General features: G+C 55.2%; 1 protein-coding gene across 1 annotated transcript in view; it reads left to right on the top strand.

Moving 5' to 3' along the window:
- The first annotated feature begins 14,362 nt into the window (after positions 1 to 14,362).
- Positions 14,363 to 18,022, top strand: part of PDE2A (phosphodiesterase 2A) — a 185,643-nt gene continuing 181,983 nt past the window's right edge. Inside the window, exon 1 of the mRNA XM_060159917.1 lies at positions 14,363 to 14,405. Within this exon, the coding sequence (XP_060015900.1) occupies positions 14,383 to 14,405 (23 nt within the window). The 5' untranslated portion in view covers positions 14,363 to 14,382. The remainder of the gene's footprint in view (positions 14,406 to 18,022) is intronic.

The following is an 18,022-nucleotide window of genomic DNA, read 5'->3' as shown; positions in this document are numbered from 1 at the left end:
CAGCCAGGAGAAGACCCTTGTTCAAGTGCTCAGGGGCTGGAATTCTTCCCTGGATCTGACCTTGGACTGACCAGCTAACCCTGAGGCCCAGAGAGAGGGTGGGTGAGACTGGAGGCGCTCCCCCGCTAGGCTGCCAAGTGTCACTTGCCCCAGCTCAGGGACAGCCTGCAATGACCGCATTAGGCCACCAGGGGGAAGCCACGGACAACTCAACATTGCTGGGTCCCAGAACAGGTTCTGGAGGACCCCACGTCTTCTGTTGGAGTGTGGGGTGAGACCTGGCCCTCCCTGCCTTTGACCCCAGGGCTGGTGATACTGTGGAAGGCAGCACAATACAAGAAGTGCTTTGGACTCCCAGGCCATTGGAACCCGAAGGAGGGAGGAAAGGCCTTTGTGGGTCAGTGCCTGTGTATTCTATGTACTGTCTCCTGGCAGAGGAAGAAAGGCCAGAGAAGGGAAATGACTTGCCCAAGGTCACACAGCTCTTCTGAATCAGGGTTGAGGTCCATCTCCACTGCCCCATTTTGGGGGGTTCTCCTTCCTCCACTCCCTTCCTGATTCCAGCTCTGCTGTCTCCTCTCATAAGTGGCCCCATTTGTCCCCTGGGGAAGGGGATCTGAGCTGTCAAGAGTTAATGATACTTAAAGTGCTTTTCCTGGGGATCAGGGATGACATCCCAACGGGAGTCTTCGGGGCCTCAACCGTAATGAATTATGGTAAAGACAACAGTGTTGGGTGGATTAGGGCAGGAGGCTCTGCTTGTCTTTGTGACAAAGATTTGTAGATATGGGGTCTCTTGGGACCCTGGGTGGTTTGTTCACATATTATTTGAGGTTGGGTTGAGGGGGGATGGATAAAGAACCTGGAGCCAGACCTGCCGAGGTGTGGGCAGCAGCTCTTGGAGAGGCAGGAGGCTTCCTGGAGGAGGAGGTGCCCCTGAATTGGCCCTGAAGACTGGAAGCCTTTCCAGCTGTACATGGTAAGGAGGGGGTGCAAGTTGGGGTGAGGGTGGGTCGAAGTGTTGGGGGAGGAGGACAGGGCTTCCAGGGTCAACCCAAGTCACGGCCTAATGGCAGGGGAGCATGGGGAGGCCTGGGAGAGAAGGCTATGGCAAGTCAGAGCTTGGGGGTGAAGGCACTGTGGATGGAGAGGAGGCTGAGCCGGGTGGGGAGTGGGGGCTGGGAGGTGGTGTGGGGTGTCTGTCTCTCTTCCGCCTCCTTCCTGCTCAACCCGCCTACCCTGCAAAGCATTCAGCAGCCATCCAGCCCTCGAGGGCCGGGCCTCAGGAGACCACTGGGCTCCACAAGAAATCGATGGGGCTGGGGAAGGGAAGATGGGCCCTGCCCCCTCTGCGCCTCCCCCTGAGCCCGGGGATTGGAAGCGGGGCCTGGAGCTGAGACCTTCTTTCCTGGCCCCATGCTCTCATGGCTCCTAAGCCCCCTGCCCACAACTGGTTGTTGTTTTTTTTTTTTTTAAAGATGTTGGGGGTAGGAGTTTAGTAATTTATTTATTTATTTTTGCTGTGTTGGGTCTTCGTTTCTGTGCGAGGGCTTTCTCTAGTTGTGGCAAGCGGGGGCCACTCTTCATCGCGGTGCACAGGCCTCTGACTAGCGCGGGCTCTCTTGTTGCGGAGCACAGGCTCCAGACGCGCAGGCTCAGTAGTTGTGACTCATGGGCCTAGTTGCTCCGCGGCATGTGGGATCCTCCCAGACCAGGGCTCGAACCCATGTCCCCTGCATCGGCAGGCAGATTCTCAACCACTGCGCCACCAGGGAAGCCCCAAACAACTGGTTGTTTTTGAAAAGCGGGGGTGTGGATGCCAACTGTCGGGGCAGATGCCGACACTCCTGTCTACAAACTAGATTTGGCTGAGTTCCTGAGGTCTCTGATCCTCAGTTTTCTCTTCTGTTCTTTGGAGGTATTAATAGCACCCACTAATGGGAGGATTAAAGAGCTAGTAAGCGTGGAGTACCCAGCACTGTCCCTCGATAACCCCCTTCCCAAATACGTCTGGGGAGGCATCATGGCATCCAGAGTCCTTTCCAGGCCCAATATATTTTCATTCAACAAGCATTTCTTGAACACCTACAGTGTGTTCAGGGCTTCACTGAACAATGAGCCGGAGCAGATGAATAAGTGGTGTGGAGGAAGGAGGAGGTCTTCTGGTTGGGGGAATTGATCAAGAAAGACTCCAAAGAGGAGGTGAGCCTGGAGGGACAAGCAGTGTTTCTGCAGGTGGAGTTGAGAGGGAGACATTTCTGGGAGAGGGAATGGCAGGAGCCACAGGCAAGCTGTTGTGGCCCTGCAGCGAGCAGCCTGTTGTGGTTGGAGCTTAGTGCACCACTGTCACGCCAGGGCCTGTCCCCCATGCCTCTGGTGTTGGGGTCTTCCCCAGCCAGCTTCCTTTGGTCAGCTCTGTGACCTAAGTGACCCAGACTTTGATCTGGGGTATGTCTGTCTGTCTCTCATATACATAGAAGGATAGCTGGCATGAACCTCCCAACCTCTCTTCCAATATGACCCCTCCTTCAGGAAGCTCTTCTGGATTGTTCTTCCATCCAGAAGAACTTAGGGTGCACTTAGGATGTGTGTGTGTGTGTGTGTGCACGCGCACGCGCCCACATGTATGTGCCCTGGCCACTTGGGTCCAGCTAGAGACTGGCCCAGGGAAGAGCTGTCAGGGAAAGGGTTCCTTGGTCAGACCAAGCTCGTTCAACCCCGGCATATTCGCCGCTCCCACGCCACTTTCAGCCTGTGGAAATTTCCGCATTTTCTCTGCCATGGTTACAGCTCCTACTGCTGTATTTATCACCCTGGAGACACAGTGGCACAGGCACACACATGCCACACACACACTCATGCCCTGCACACACGTGGTGCCTGCATACTTTCTCCTGAACTTCCACACACACACACACACGCACACACGCACACACGCTGCACGTGTATGAACGCCCCTGCACACAAAGCTCTCTAGGAAAATTGCCCCCCTCCCTCCCGCTCCTCCACTCTGTCCTCCCACCACCACCCACCTCAAAACACTGAGACCGAAGAGATGGGCTGGATGGTGCCTCCCACCACTTGTCAGCTTGGGAGGCCCTTCCCCCTCCGTGACTACAGTGTGTTCTTCCCCACCACCCCGCCCTTCCGCCTTCTGCGTCTCCCCAGCTCTCCCTACCCTTCCCTCCTCTCTGCCACTCCTCTGCACTCCTGCATGTCTCTCCCTGCACCGCAGTCACTCTGTCCTCTCTGGGTCACTCTTTTGACCCTCTGAGGTGGAAGCTGTCCTTCCTCCCTGCCCTCCCTCCTGAGGGGCACAGGATGGGGACCTCACAGGCACTGATGGAGACAGAGGGACAGGCCAGGGGGGCCCAGGGCCTGAGCCTCCTCAGCTTCTGTCACTTCCAGTCCCTCCTTCTGGGTGAAGGGAGGGCTGTGTGCCTAACACCATGGAGACCAGCGTCATGGCAACAAAGCCCGGTGGGCACAGCCTTCCTCCTCCAGGGGCCCCCAGAACCCCCTAGGAGGAGCTGCCAAGAGGCCCTGAGGAGGTGGGCCTTGTGCTGGGCCTGGTGCCCAGCACTGGCTGCCGTGCCCGCCTCCAGCTCATACCACCCCCAGATCACCCCCATCCTGACAAGCTCTCCTGCAGCTTCCACTACCACAGGTCACTAATCCCAGTGGGGTAAAATCTTTTTGCAAACACGAACTCCAGAGCTGGGGACCCTGAGGGCTCATTTATAGACTGAGGGCCAGAGAGGGCAGGGGATTGCCCAGGGGCACGCAGCATGTCTGGCCGAGCTCCTGACCCTTAGATCTCAGTTCTCTCCTCTGGCCTCCCACCGTCCACTCAGATCAGCTGTCAGTGGGGCGAAGAAGAGGTCAGTTCAGCCACCTGGGAGGTCTCCAGCCAGTCCTTAGTGTTGGCAGTAATGACGATGCAAATGATGGTCCTGATAAGCCCTTACGAGGCACCCACCACCTGCTGGGCTAAGGCTTTGCATGTGTCGTTTTGTTTAATCCTTGTAACAAACCCTATAAAAAAGTTACTTTTTGTTCTCATTTTATCCCTGAAGAAACTGAGGCATAGACTTGCCAGTGTCAAGTGACTAGTAAATGGTAGAGCTGGAACAGGAACACAGGTCTTCCCCAGCCAGCGCGGAAAAGCCAAGGCTTTGTGCATGGTTCCCCTCCCAGCAGGCACTCTTCTAAATCAGTGACAAACTGTGTTTTCCGTTCTGTCTTTCCTTCTGGAGAGAGTTCCTGGGGAAAGATCTGGGGCTCAGTCTAGGTCTGGCCTTAGGGTTTCGAGAAGTCAGGAGGTTTCTTTTCTAAGGTGATGGAGAGGGAACAGCATGTTTAGTCCTAGGGAAAACCTCCCTTGCAGTCCGGCAGTGCATAAACTAGTTCGCAATCTCCAGGTTCTTTCAGAGTCCTGTCTAAACCCAGGCTGGAGCCTCAGGATGGAGGGAGAAGATCCTCCCTCCTGGGCCCAGACGCAACTTCTCTCCCGACCTTGATGGAGTCACGTTGCAGCTTCTTCCCTGCTGGCTTATGTAATCATTCAAATATAGCAGCTGCCTTTATCCCACTGAGTCGCACCCCCTCCTGCCCCCCCACTCAGGTGCAGGGAGTGACGAGGGGGAAGAGGTAGATTAGGGCTGAGTGGGTGGCTCGGGGCCTCCTGGTAAGGAGGATGCTAGTGTGCTGGATTGGAGGGTGGTGGAGGTGAGGGAGCTGGGCCAGGGCGGCAAGGAGGGTAAAACCTTTCCCAGAGTTGGAAGCCACAGAGTCACTCCTTTTCTGACCTGCCCCTGCTGAAATTACACATTCCTGGGGATCCCTTCCCAGGGTTACAAGCTGTATCTGCAGATTTCCCTCCCAGACCTCTGTCCAGCTGGAGGAGGAGAGGTGAAAGATTACAAGAGGAGGAGCTAGTCCAGTGGGGCAGTGACCAGCAGTCCTTGGTCATAGGCCCAGCCCTGCCCTTTACTCACTGTGCGGCCTGGGTGTGTTTCTGCCCTCTCTCACCTGTTCCCCCATCTGTACAATGAGGGATTGGACTCTACTGGCTCTAGCACCTTATGCTGCCTGATCCGTATCCCAGGAGATGACCTCGACCTTGGGCAGAAGGCACTTCCAAATGTCTGGTCCAGCCCCATCCTAGGCTGACATCCCTCTCCTCTCATCTGTGCCCACCCTAAGTCTGCCAATCTTCCTGGGCCAGTTCAGCACTCCCACCCCATCCATGGGGCAGTGTAGGTGGAATGGTAGGATTCTGAGCTGAGGGGCTGCCTCTCCCCTCCCTGAACTTGCTGTCTGTTCCACCACTTCACCCCCCTGCCCAGCAGGAACGGGGAGCTCACTGCCCCCACCTGAGGTCACCCCGTCCCTCATAGGGCAGCTTTGGCCGATCCTGGAACCTGAAGTAGGCCCACGATGAATGCCTCAGCTCTCAGTTTCTGCATCCCCAAAGCCACCTTCCTGAGATGTGGAAGAAGCCATTCTGGAGGCAGTGGTGACCTTTTGTTTCTTTCAGCAAAGGCCTTGTCACCCATGGTGTGGTGGGGTCTGTGCTTAATGTGGAAATACAGGGAAATATGCCAGGCCCCTGCCAAGGACATGGTGCTCCTCTAGCCATTGTCCTTGGAGCCACAGTTGGCAGCTTCTGGCTGAGGAGGGGAAGGAGACGCACTGTGGGATGGTTCCCTCTGATGCTTTCCCCCACCTCCCTGCTGGGATCTTGCTGCCAAGACCCAGATGTAGACATTCTGGCGCCCAGCCAGAGGGAGTCACCCAGGAGTTTTCGGGCCAACCCTCCGTGAAACCGGTGTTCTGCCAATAACCAGCCTTCCCCCTGGAGAGCAGTGGGGTGTTTCACGCTCCACAGCCTCAGTCTTTTCCCTACAGGGGAGGAGAATTCCCACAGCAGATCGGTGAGGCCTGCACCAGCTGTGTCCTCACATCCACCTGCAGCCTCTTACTGAGGGCTTCCTCCAATGTGTCCTGGACTGAGCTCTGAAGTGCCCCATCTCATTTCCACGCTCACCTGTGTCTCCTTCTTACTTTCCTACCTCAACATTTCTTACTTGTGTCTGGTGAGGCTGCCCAAAGGCTGGGGTCTGGAGCTGAGGTGAATAGGACTTCGGCCCGTCCTTGAGGAAAATGTGATCCAGTAGGAGAAAGGAGATGGACCTGAGCAGGGGGATGAGGTGTTGGGACAGGTGGCAAGTTAGGGAGGGGAGAGACAGCCAGGCATGCTCCGCCCAGAATCCAGTTACCCCTCCTGCCTACCCTGTCCCTGGTGGGTGGGGGCAGGTGTGTGTTGAACTGGCCTAGGAAGCTGGGCCAGGATTTGGGATGGGCAGAGAAAAGGAAGACAGAGGGAAGTCAGCCTAGGAAGGGAAACAGACTATATACCAAGTCAAGGAGGAGGAAAGAACTAGCATGTGTTTAGGGACTAGACCCTGCGCCACCTGGAGCAGAGGGTGGAGAGGTCAGCCAGGGTCGATCATGAGAAACCTCAAATGCCAGGCTGAGGAGCTTGGCCTTTATCCTGAGAGCACTGGGAACCAAGCAAAGGTTTTGAGGAGGAGTTAACATGACCAGCTAGATGTCTTAGAAAGTCAGTGGTAGAGGCAGGATGGAGATGGAATAAAGGGATTGTGTTGGAGTAGGGGGCTGGAGAATGGGAGTAGGGAGTAGGGGGAAGGGGGAAGTATGGAGTAGGGAAGGGGGGAAGTATGCTGGGGCTCAGCACAAGGAGGGAGTGGATAAATGTGAGGGAATTACAGAGGGAGAATTGACAGGCCTTGATGACAGATTTGACAGAGGAAGTGAAGGAGAGCGAAGAGTCAGGGCAACTTTGAAGTTTCCAGATTGGGGATTAGACGTTTGCTGATGCCTTTGATAAAGACAAAAGATGTGTTGATGTTGAATATTTGAGTGTGAGGGGCTTGTGAGATGTTCCCAGAGGATATGTTGAGGAGGTGGCCTGTACTGGACATCTGGAGCTCCAGAGAGAGGGCTGGCCCACAGGGGGCACTCGGGAGTTGGGGTGTTGGGGGAGCGCTCCATGCTCCGTGGGGGTGGGGTGGATAATGAGGGGAAGCAGGGTCCGGTCCTCCAGTGAGGAGGCAAAAATAGGAAGAATCAGTGAGGGAGACAAAGGAGCAGCCGTCTGGAAGGGGCGAGTGAAACAGCCGCCTGGGAGGGGCCGGGGAGGACAACGAGAAGAAGACGCCTTCTTTGGCAGTGAGGAGGTAGCTGGAGCCTGCGGTCCTCGCGACGCGGTGGGCGCGGAGCGGAGGCCGGATCCCAGAGGCTGCATCCTGCCGTCGCTTTTGGCAGCCACCCGCCTCCCAGGAACATCCTGCTTCCCACCAGCTCCTCAACAAGCAAAAAAATGATGTCTGCTGGCCGGCTGCGGGGCAGTGGGCCAGGGCGTGTGAACGCGGTGCAAGCTGGTCAGCACCCTGGAGAGCGGCCGGGGGCGGGGCCTGCGGTGGGGCGGGGCTTCGCTGTAATCTCACGGGGCCTTTGATTCCTGCACTGGCTGGTTTTGCAGGCCGGTTCGAGGTGGAGGAGTGAAGAGCAGGCCTGGACAGTCTCAGGCCTTCTCTCTTTTCGGCACCTGCCCCCTCCCGACACTGCCTTGCAGGAACCCTACCCCAGCATTTGGGGCTGTTAACTCCCTTGGCGCCATCAATTCAGTCTCTTTAGGGGAGGGAAGGGGAGAGTGCACTATGTACCAGGAACTTTACGGACATTACCCAAACCTCACAACTCTTTGAGTTTGGAGTTTGTCACCCATCTTTCAGATGAGAACACTAAATTGAAGTTCAGAGAGGTGAAATAACTTGCCCAGAGCACATGGCAGAGCTGGGATTTGAACTTATACCTGCCTGGCTCTAAGTCCTGGAGTGCGCATAGTCCTGGATCTTGCACCTCATTCCTACAGACTCCTTACTTCCGGGGCAACTGTAGAGGCTGGTGTGGCAGTGGGGTGGGCAGGAGGCCCTACCTCCCCGCCTGACTTGCTTGAGCATAATCCTGGGCGATTTTTGAAGATGAGACCTCTACCATCATTTCCAGAGCAGGAGAGGAGAAAGAAGGCTGAGAGGCAAGTAAGGCCTCAATGCACCTGCTCCCCTCCACACCCAGGAGGCACCCTCCTTTGAATCCTCTGACTCAGCTTCTGACCGCCAGGCTCCTCAGGGCATGAAAGGGAGCTGTGAAAGGCCAAAACTGGACGTGGTCCAGGGCCTTGGCTTTCTGAGCCCGTAGAATGCCTTCCTAGCTAGCAGGCATGGAGGGGCAAGGTCCTAGGCATGGGCCAGGTTGAGGAAAGTTTGCCCAGAGCTTTCAGAGATCTAAAATTCCACCTTCTGAGGCCACAGTGGGAAGCAAAGCCTCCCTCACATTTTCTTTCCTAACGCTTCCTAAGTCACAGACAACTGCTTTCTGTAGCCCTCGGCCTGGGCAGGCCTCCTGCACAAGCTCGGTCATTCCTGTCCACCCCCATCCCTGGACGCACCCACACCCCTCAGCAGGGTCAGGTTTCCACTCAGCCTCGTGGGCTTTTCTGCCTGGAGCTCGGTGTGTGCGGCAGGGGTTACTCCCCGTCACAGCTCAGAGAGCTGGGGTTACTGGTGAGGGTTATGTGTAGCTCCTCTATCCTGGAATACACCCCCTTTTCCTGGGGCCCCCTCTTTGCCTTAAAAAACCCAGCTGATATCCTCTCTTCTGGAAATGCTTGCCAACCACTGGGCTCCCTCTGGGCACCACAGACCCTGTGCTCCCCTCTGTCACACAGCAAGTACCCCCTTCCCCTTGCCTGGGTGCTGTTCCCAAGCAAGGCACCGTTGAGTCATATCTGATGAAGTTGGCCAGTGGTAGGTGTTCCTGAATGAATGATTGAATGAATGAGGAAGTTAGTGGTGGAACCAGGACTTGAACCCCCATCTCCTGCCTCCAGGTGTGGAGCGTTCTCTCCTCTGTCCAACAGGAGCTTTGCTGAGGCAGTTCCCTACCTGTCCCATTGCCTAAAATGCCCCTATTCCATTAGGTTAACGCTTCCTCCTCAGGAGTCAGGAGTCTGTCTGCCCTCAGGGACATGGCAGAGGTGAAGCAGGCCCTCCCCATGCCTATAGTCTGTGGACAGTGAAGCCATGTGGGGCATGCTGTGGCCTGGGTGCCACAACTCCTAGTAGAATTCCATGCTCATGCATCAGCTCCCACAGTGTCCGAGCTAAATAGAGCCCCCAAGAGGTGGACTCTGTGATGAGGCTTTGAGTCTAAAGACCATCAGCAAAAGCCCCCTGAGCCTCCTGTGTACCCAGCTCCATGCTGAGGATGCACCCTAGGACATGATACAATCCCAGCAAGGGAAGCCAGAGAATCCAGTTCTGCCAGGAAGCCCTGTGGCCCTTCCATACTTGAGGAGGGCATGGGGGTGTCGCCTTGCCCTGAGGGTCTGGGTTCTGTCTACCTGCCCCTCATACCTAGATCCCATCCTAGCTCACAAGCATTGAAAATGCCTCAAAATCCCTTATCCTCACATTTCTCTCTCTGGGATCCTCCATCAGCTTTCTCTCTCTCTCTCTCTCCATTTCCATGTCTTTTTCCCCCCCCCCGTCTTTGTTCCTCTGTGTGTGTGTTTTCCCTATAACTCTGATCTTTTGTATTTCCAACTTGATCTCTATGGGGCTTTGATCCCTCGCTCCTCTCCTTCATGTGTTTCTCTACCCCTTCCTGTCTCTGTTTCTCTCAGTCTCTCCCTCTGTGTGTGAGTCTTTCTTTTCCTCTCTCCCAGCCGGAGCCTGCATCTACCCCTCCCTCCCTCTCTCCCTCTGTCTGGGCCTCTCTGTTCCTCCTCCCTCCTCCCTCCCCTTTCTGCATTACCAGACCTGCTCCAACCTCCTCCCAGAGTAAGCCTAGCGGCAGAGGCAGTGGCAGCCGGAGAAGCAGGAGCAGCCAGGGCAGCAGGGCTGGATTGGGGTGTTGAGTCCCGGCTGAGCCGGGGACAGGCCGCTGCTCTCGGTCCCCGTGCCTGCTGGGCCAGGCGCCCTGCCTGGAACCCCAGGCAGGGTGGACAGGGCGAGGTGCCACTTTAGTCTGGCAGGGGAGGCAGATGATGAGGAGCGATGGGGCAGGCATGCGGCCACTCCATCCTCTGCAGGAGCCAGCAGTACCCGGCAGCGCGACCGGCTGAGCCGTGAGTACTGTCGAGGGGCTGGGGTCCGGGTGAGAGGCTGCAGGAGGAGCCACGGACAGGGTCCTGGGAGTCCCTCCAGGGGGCTGGGGTTGGCGTAGAGCTGAGCCACGTGGTTGGATCGATCCTGCTCCAGGGCACCCTGTTGCTGGACTATAGCATAGAGGGGGGTCTCTGTGCAGGGCGGGGTTGCCTGACATCAACCTAGGGCGTGTTGGGGCTGGGGTCCCATAGAAGGGGATGGTGGCTACGGGAGGGCTTGATAATGAATGTGAACCATCCCTTCAGGGGCTGGGGGGTGGGGGAGGTGTGTGTGTGTGTGTGTGTGTATGTGTGTGTGTGTGTGTGTGTGTGTGTGTGTGTGTGTGTGTGTGTGTGTGTGTTTCCAAGGAGCCCTGGAGTCTGATAGACTTAATTCAGGACTCTGGAGAGGGATGATGTCCCAGACCAGGGCGTGTGTGTGTGTGTGTGTGTGTGTGTGTGTGTGTGTGTGTGTGTGTGTGTGTGTATAGAGAGAGAGAGAACATGAATTATGAATGAGTGGCCCTGGAGCAGGAGAGGGTCTGGGGCAACTGCTCTCCATGGAATGAGGATTGGGATTCAGAGCTGGCAATTTAGGCAACTTTGTCCCCGAAGCCCCTGTCCCAGAGAGAGTCATGGGGCTGGCTGGGATGTGGCTCCTGTGCACCAGCCTCGTGAGCACCCACATGCAGCGAGATGCACGTGCAGGTGAGTGGAGGGGGCTTCTGTGGAGATGCCCTTCCACCATCTGAGGGCTGCTGAGGTAGCAGGCAAGTGACATGTGTCTGCAAGTCAGTGGCGGTGCAGGTCTATGCCAGGCTGTGTGTGTGTGTGTGTGTGTGTGTGTGTGTGTGCGTGTGTGCATGTGGGGGGTACAAGGGACATGTGGGGTGTAGAGGAGCATGTAGAGTTCTCGGGTCCTTGGTGGTTGGATGTGCAGCAGCCTGTCAGGGTGTGTGAGCATCCCGGTGTGACTCTCAGAGTTTTTGTGAGAGTATGTGTGCAGGGGTGTGTGTGTATATGCACGTGTGTGTGTGAGATTTTGTATATTGGCATGCATGTTAATGTGTGCTGTGTCTGCAAAATAGAGTGACTCAATATTGAGCATGTTGTCTGATTCCATGTGTATTCATGTTGGTGTGTGTTTGTTAGTGTGTGAATATTAATACTACCGTGTGTGTGTGTGTGTGTGTGTATACGTGGGTGTCTGTATTAGCATGTGTTCCAGTGTGGGTGTGTGATCATGGTGCTAGTGTGCATGAGTGTGTATGTTGGTGCTTGTGTGGCTGGTGTGTGTGTGTGTGTGTGTCTATGTGTTCATCTGAGTGTGTGTGAGTGGCTCTTTCCTTCCCCTGGTGGTTGAGGACACAGCTGGGACACTGGCCCACCGAGGCCGGGTGGGGGTGGATGAATGTGTGACCACCTCCATGAGCTCAGGACAATTCATTCTACACCCTGTGGGGAGATCCAGAAAAGAAATAGGCAATAATGGCTCTGCTCTCTGGGGCCTCCTAAGCTTCCTAACATAAAATAGCTTGAAAATAATTAAGCAGTAAAGACCAAGATCAAGCTAAGAGGTGGGGGTGGGGCGTGGCCACAGAATGAGCAAAGGCCCTGGGCTGGGACGGGGTGTGTGCCTGGAGCAATGAGGAAGCTGGAGGGGTAGGCAGGAAACGCATCGTGTGGGGCTTTGAACTCCAGGCTTCTTGGGCTTTATCCTGAGGGCCCTGGGGAGTCCAGAAGGGTTTTGTGCAACAGAGGGACATGATCAGATTTGGGATTTAGAAAGCTGCCTCAATGGCACTGTCAAGGTTAAACTGGAAGGGAAGGGTGGGAGCCAGGAGGCCAGTGTGGAGGCTAAACCAGTGTGGGTATCAGTGAGGTCTGGGGCCACGTGGGCCAAGGGGCAGATGAGAGCAGGGCTTTCTGAAGGGAGAGGTTGGAGGGCTTGGGAAAGAGGATGGGGAAGGGGAGCATGGGAGTGGCTCAGGCTTGGGCCAGGGTTGGGGGGGGGTGCAGTGGCGTGACCTCAGAGGGTCCAGATGTGGGGAAGGAAAAGCTCTTGGAAGGCTCAGACATGGAAGGTAGTGAAGGGACCCTGGTAGAGTTTCTAGCCAGGGTGCAGAGGGTCTGAGACTGTGGAGCCATCTCTTCCCAGACAGGGAAACCAAAGCTGTGGCATTGTCGCTCTCCTCCAGCTGCAAGGCTCGTGCTGAGTCTCAGTCCTCTTCCCTTCGGGCCTGCACAGGCCCTCTTGGTTGCCTGAGCTGGATGGCTCCATGAGGGTTAACTGCCTTTATGCTCCTGCACCCCCCAGCTCCCCCTGCCCACCAAACAGCTCCTGGCTCTGTTCCTGCTTCCCACTCCAGCCTCTTGTCCCTGGGGATTACTGATGGCTTGGCTGGGATCTGGCCAAATGGGGGAGGCAGAACTCCCAGCAATACCTCCCTTCGGTCTTAATGGACTGGGGGTCTCACCCTCAGCTACGCTGCTGTCACGTCCAGCCTGCACTCCTCGGGCTTCTGCTGCTTCGGCCTCTCCAATCTACCCACTCAGTGTGCTTCCATTCCTGCATCTGATCATTCATTCGTTGATTCCTTTACTCAACAGAGATCCCCCAATGCCTGTTTGGTGCCCGCTGGCTTGGCCTCTGAAGACACAGAGAGGACCCTGACTCAGATCCTGCTCTCAGGGAGTGCCCAATCTGATGAGGAAGGCAGCAGTGGCAACACAGTGGAGAGTGCTGGGCAGAGAGAAGCTGTGGGAGTGGGGGCCTGCACCAAGCCAGGGCTGCCCAAGAAGAGACATTTGAGCTGGATCTTGAGGGATGGATAAGAATTGCCCAGGCAGGGAAGGGCAGAGGAAAAAGCCTGTAAAAGTGGGTAGATGTGAGAAAGCACAGTGTGTTCGAGGGGCAAAGAGAGTTTGGGTTGGCAGGAGTGAGAAGGGAGTTGAGAAGAGGAAGAGAGGCAGAAGGGGCCAGATTCTGTAGGGTCTCAGGTGCAAGGCTAAGGGGCTTGTAGGGGCTTGGATTTTCCTCATAAAATTAGGGAGCTAGGGAAAGGCTTCTGCATAGGAAACCTCCCCTAGGAAGCCCTCCCTTGGTTCCCCGTTCCCTCTGATCCCATCACCCACCCTGAAGTCTTTCTCCCTGATGGTACAGGGTCAGGAATGCAGCCCCAATTCAGCCTTCCCCTGTGATGTCCCCTGTGTGTGAGCTCCTTACCCAGCCAGCCAAGGAGTTCCTCAAAGGCAGGAGCCATCTCCTTGTGCTTCGCCACCCCACTCACAGCACAGGGCTGGGCACCAAGGCTCAGTCAGTGCAGCCTCCAAGGCAGAGAGGACATGAAGAGCGTCTGGGCCACCTTCTAGCAGTTACTTCACTCCTCTCTACAGCTTGGCCGCAGATCTATCCAGCCCTGCTTACATACTCCCAGGGGAAGCATGCTCATCCCTTCCCTCTTGGGCAGCCCTTCCCTTGTAGGCCCAGCTACTCCAGGCTGCCTGGCCGTGTGTCATTTCTCCATCCTGGGTCACTGTCCTTCCCAAGCAGGGCCAGGCTGGGGCATAGTGGTTCAGTAGTGCTATGAGAGATCAGTGGCCTTTATTCCAACTACAGATGGTAAAACAGATTGAGCAGTCCCTGCGCCCTCTCCAAAAATAAAGATAAAGAAGCAGGCGTGGCCAGCGTAGGGAATGGGGATAGACAATGAGGAGGACGTCCTACCGGCACAGAGGGTCTATGGAATCTCCTGGCTTCACAAGAGCGGGATGTGGGCATGAGGGGAAGTTTCCCAGGACAGGAGGGGGAGTTGGAGGCAGAGACACTATTAGCCCCACCCCTCCTGCAGGTGAGTGATGTCATCCAGGGAGAGGGGGACTGGAGGGGCTCAGATAGACAGGGGAGGGGCCTCAGGATTCCTTCCTTCCTTCTTTCAGCAGCCATTCAATGGATTGCTGCCCTACCAAACGTGGCAGCTCTTCAGGGAGAGGGACAGAGCCAGTGACCACTTGGAGGGAAGCCTGTGGTCTTTCCTACCTCTGCCAGTGTCAGACAAAGGAATTTAGGAGGAGGGGCCTTGGGGCTGGCCTTAAAAGGAAGAGTCACTTCTCCCGGCAGAACTGAGAGACAGCTCCAGGAAGAGGGAATGCCACATAAAAAGGCCTTGAGGTGAGCACAAACATGGTTTTATTTATGTGAGGACTGTTAAGAGTTCAGAGTGGCCTAAGTGTGAAGTTCAAGGGTGGGGGAAGGACTGGGCAGAGCTGGAGTAGGAGAGGAGTGAAGGAATTGAGGTTAGAGTAGAGGAAGCGCTTTCTGCCACCAAGGTGTCCCCCAGCAGCTTTGACATGTAGGCCTGGTGCAGATTCTTGGGCCTGCTGAGGGTCTCCTCATTGTTTGAGAATGGGGTGTTCAGTGAACAAACAGAGACTCTGGAAATGAGGGAGAGGCCGGGGCTGAAGAAAGTGGGCCCCTTCCAGAAAGTGGCATGCAAATGAATGCAAAGTAATATGCAAATAAACCAGCTTGGGCTTGGCAGCTTTGGCTGGGAGGAGGAAACGTCACCCCCTTCCATGCTGGCCTCCCACCCGCTCTGCCGCAGCCCCCAGGACAGCCGGAGCAGCCTTGTCTGCTGCTTTGAGCACCTCAGTTTGTCAGAGCCACAAGATCGTGGCCTCCAGGACAGGGGCTACAGGCACCCTGTCGGCAACCCCATCCTCTCGGGAAGTAGATGTATTTAGTAACAGATATTTTCAACACATTTATCTCCCACTGTTCAGCTGCCCATTCCCTGGGAGAGGCCAGGTCCCCAGGGATGTGACCCACTTCTTTTAAGTCCCTGAAGTCACCCTTCTCACTGCCTTCCCTGAAAAACAGGAGGCAACTGGGGCTTGGTGCAGCAGAAAGGATTTAAATCAGACAACTGGGAGGACTTCCCAACAGTGTAGTTGCTGAGCTATGAGAACCCTGTGTCTTCTGGGCTCTCACTCTTGAGATGGCTACCCTGAGTTCAGAGGAAGCTTTGAAAATAGAATAGAGAAGGTAGCAGACAGACATAGATTCCAGTTTCAGCAACTTTACTCTGTATGGTCCTGGTCAACTTAATTAACTTCTCTGAGTCCCATGTGGATAATGGAGTGGGAATAATAATACTTTCCTGGCAGGATAACTGAAGGATCTGGAAGTGGAGCGCTTAGCGCCAGGCATGCAGCAGGTGCTCATAAAGATTCGCTGCTGCCATTATGAACCACCCACACTCACCTACCCTTTTAGAAAGATTCAGTGGGGGGCTGGAGGGGGAGAGACCAGAGCTAGTGAGCCCAGAAGCTGTCATCCTGTGGGAGAGACAAAGAGGTCTGAAATGGAGCAGTGGTGGTGGGAATGGTGAGAAGTGTGGATGTTCTGTGGGAGGGACTGAGGGGCCTCAGAGACATGTGACCACCTCCCTGGGGTGCCCTGTCTGGTCTGAGACTAATCCCCAGGGAAAACAGTGGAGGAAAGGGCCTGATGAGGGCTTAGGTCTGTGGCTGCGCCCATGGCAGTCTGTGAGTCATTCTGGGAGTTGTAGTTTCCAGTGAATTTGCAGTGAGTACATTTTGTACTGCCACCTTGGATCCAAATCCACACCCTGCTGCTGAGGCTGGTGGGGCAGGCCCTGGTGAATGTTGGAATATTCGAGGCCCAAAGGTGAAGCAGCCTCCACCCCTTCCCTCGGGGATCGCTTAGCCTGATGTGTGTTGGCGGGTGCAGGGATAAAAGGATTAAGCCATAATTATGACTCTTCACACGTTCACACAGAAGTTTACAGCTTCCAGAGTACTGTTTTCACATCTATGATCTCATTTAATCCTCACCACAAACCCCAGAGACTGCTGTCTTCTGGATGAAGAGACAGGATCTGAGAGGGGAAAATAACTTGCCCAGAGGTATTCAGCTAATACCGAGAGAACAGGTCTGTCTGCCCCCCAAAGCTCCTGCCCTTTCCATGGATTATTGTCCCAGATGGCAAAGGCCAGGCCTCGAAGGACAGGCAAGATATGGAAAATTAGACATCTCAGCAAAGGAGCAGCTGAGCAAAGACCTGGCTCCAGAGTAAGAAGCAAGGGCTGGGCTCCTTGGGATATGACACTAAGAGATGGACTGGCCAGCCCCAGAGACCTAACTCCAGGCTTTGTTTGGACTTCTTGCTGTGGCCCACTAGGACTTACCCAAGGGTTCTGAGCAGAGGCAGGACCTGATTAGAGCTGAGCTTTGGGAGAATTGAGCTTACAGTCCTGGACTGATTGGACTGGAGCAGGGATACCCAAGAGAGCCTGAGACTTCTGAACTCCATTCTTGGTGCTCCCAGAATTTTGCTCCTCTTCTTCCGGCACACTTCTCAACTTCTCCTTCTTCCTCTCCCCCTTCCTCTTCTTCCTCTCCCTTCTACCTATTCTCCTCCACCACAGCCTGGGGAGTGATGACCATATATCATAGAGCTGTGCTGTAATGCCACATATCTCCAGCAGGGGTGCTGTGACACACAGTCCATTCTAGCCTTCTTTATGTTTGAAGAGGCTGGAAAAGGAGCAGAGATGAAGGGTGGGGAGAGGGCAATCCATTGTTCTCCACCTCCATCGTGCTGGGCGTGAGAGGGCCCTGCTGAAATGGCATAGGGAGGAAGTAGGCTGGAGAGACTGGACCCCACACGGCAGGGACAGACACGCTGGAGGGGTTGAACCTGGAAACAAGAAATTTTTCCTCACCGTTCTGGGGCAGGCTTAGATTTGGAAATGGATTTAGACTGACATTGCAGTTGGTGTCTGGATTTCTATTGGATGATGATTTCCTTGATACTTAGATGGGGGCGAGATTGGTTGGTTTCTTTGTGTTTCTGTGTGTGTGTGTGTGTGAATGTGAACTTCCAGTTGTACATGTGTGTATATGGGTCTGAGAGGGTGAGAGTGTGTGGATCAGTGTTTGTATAAAAGTGTGGACATATTCATATGTGTGAACATGTGAGTGTCCATTTTTATGCCCGAGTTATTGGTAGATGGTGGCTTGTTTGTATGTGTGCCTGTGTGTAGAGTGTTATGAACGTTGTTCTAGTAACGCTGTGTAGATGTGTATGTCTGTGTATGTGGGTGAACATGTCCGAGTGGGAGAGCACAGGTGAGTGGATGTGTGTGAAGGTACCTGCTCTGCCTGACAGCAAGGCCATGCCCAAGGTATAGCTACTCAACACTTTCTCTCCTGGATAACACCTGCCTAAAGGGAGAGACAAGATGTGCGTGGACTTAGGCTGAAGGGACTGTCATGTGCGGGGCTGGGCTTCCCTCCGGGGACTCTGGCCCGCTTCTAGTCAGTGAGGGCCCTGGAAGGAACAGATTGTCTCTGTGTCCAGGCTCAGGTGGGGCCAGCCAGGATCCTGGGCCATCAGACTGAGATGCTGGACATGGCTAAGAGGTGTCTAGCTTCCATTCTTCCTGGGAACTCTTAATGGCTGCACCTGTTCCCCACTAGAGAGTTTCAGGGACTCTCAGTCCAGTTTTCTCGTTATATAGATGCAAATATTGAAGTCCCAGAGTGGGGTTAGTGATTAGCCCAAGGTTTCACAGCAGGATCCAGGGAACGATGGCAGGGCTTGGAACAGAGAGGGGGGTATGTCTGGCCTGGAAGGCCTCCCTCCCTCCAGCCTCTGGAGCAGGCAGGGAGCTCAGAGTAGAGGTTCAAGTCTGTGCCATGAGGCCACCTCCTGTACCTGGGCATTTCGACTCCTCCCAGGCCTCAGACGCGACCTTTGAAGT

Source organism: Lagenorhynchus albirostris, chromosome 9 (assembly GCF_949774975.1).
Source record: "Lagenorhynchus albirostris chromosome 9, mLagAlb1.1, whole genome shotgun sequence".
Lineage (NCBI taxonomy): Eukaryota > Metazoa > Chordata > Mammalia > Artiodactyla > Delphinidae > Lagenorhynchus > Lagenorhynchus albirostris.
This window is presented reverse-complemented; position numbering and strand designations above follow the sequence as displayed.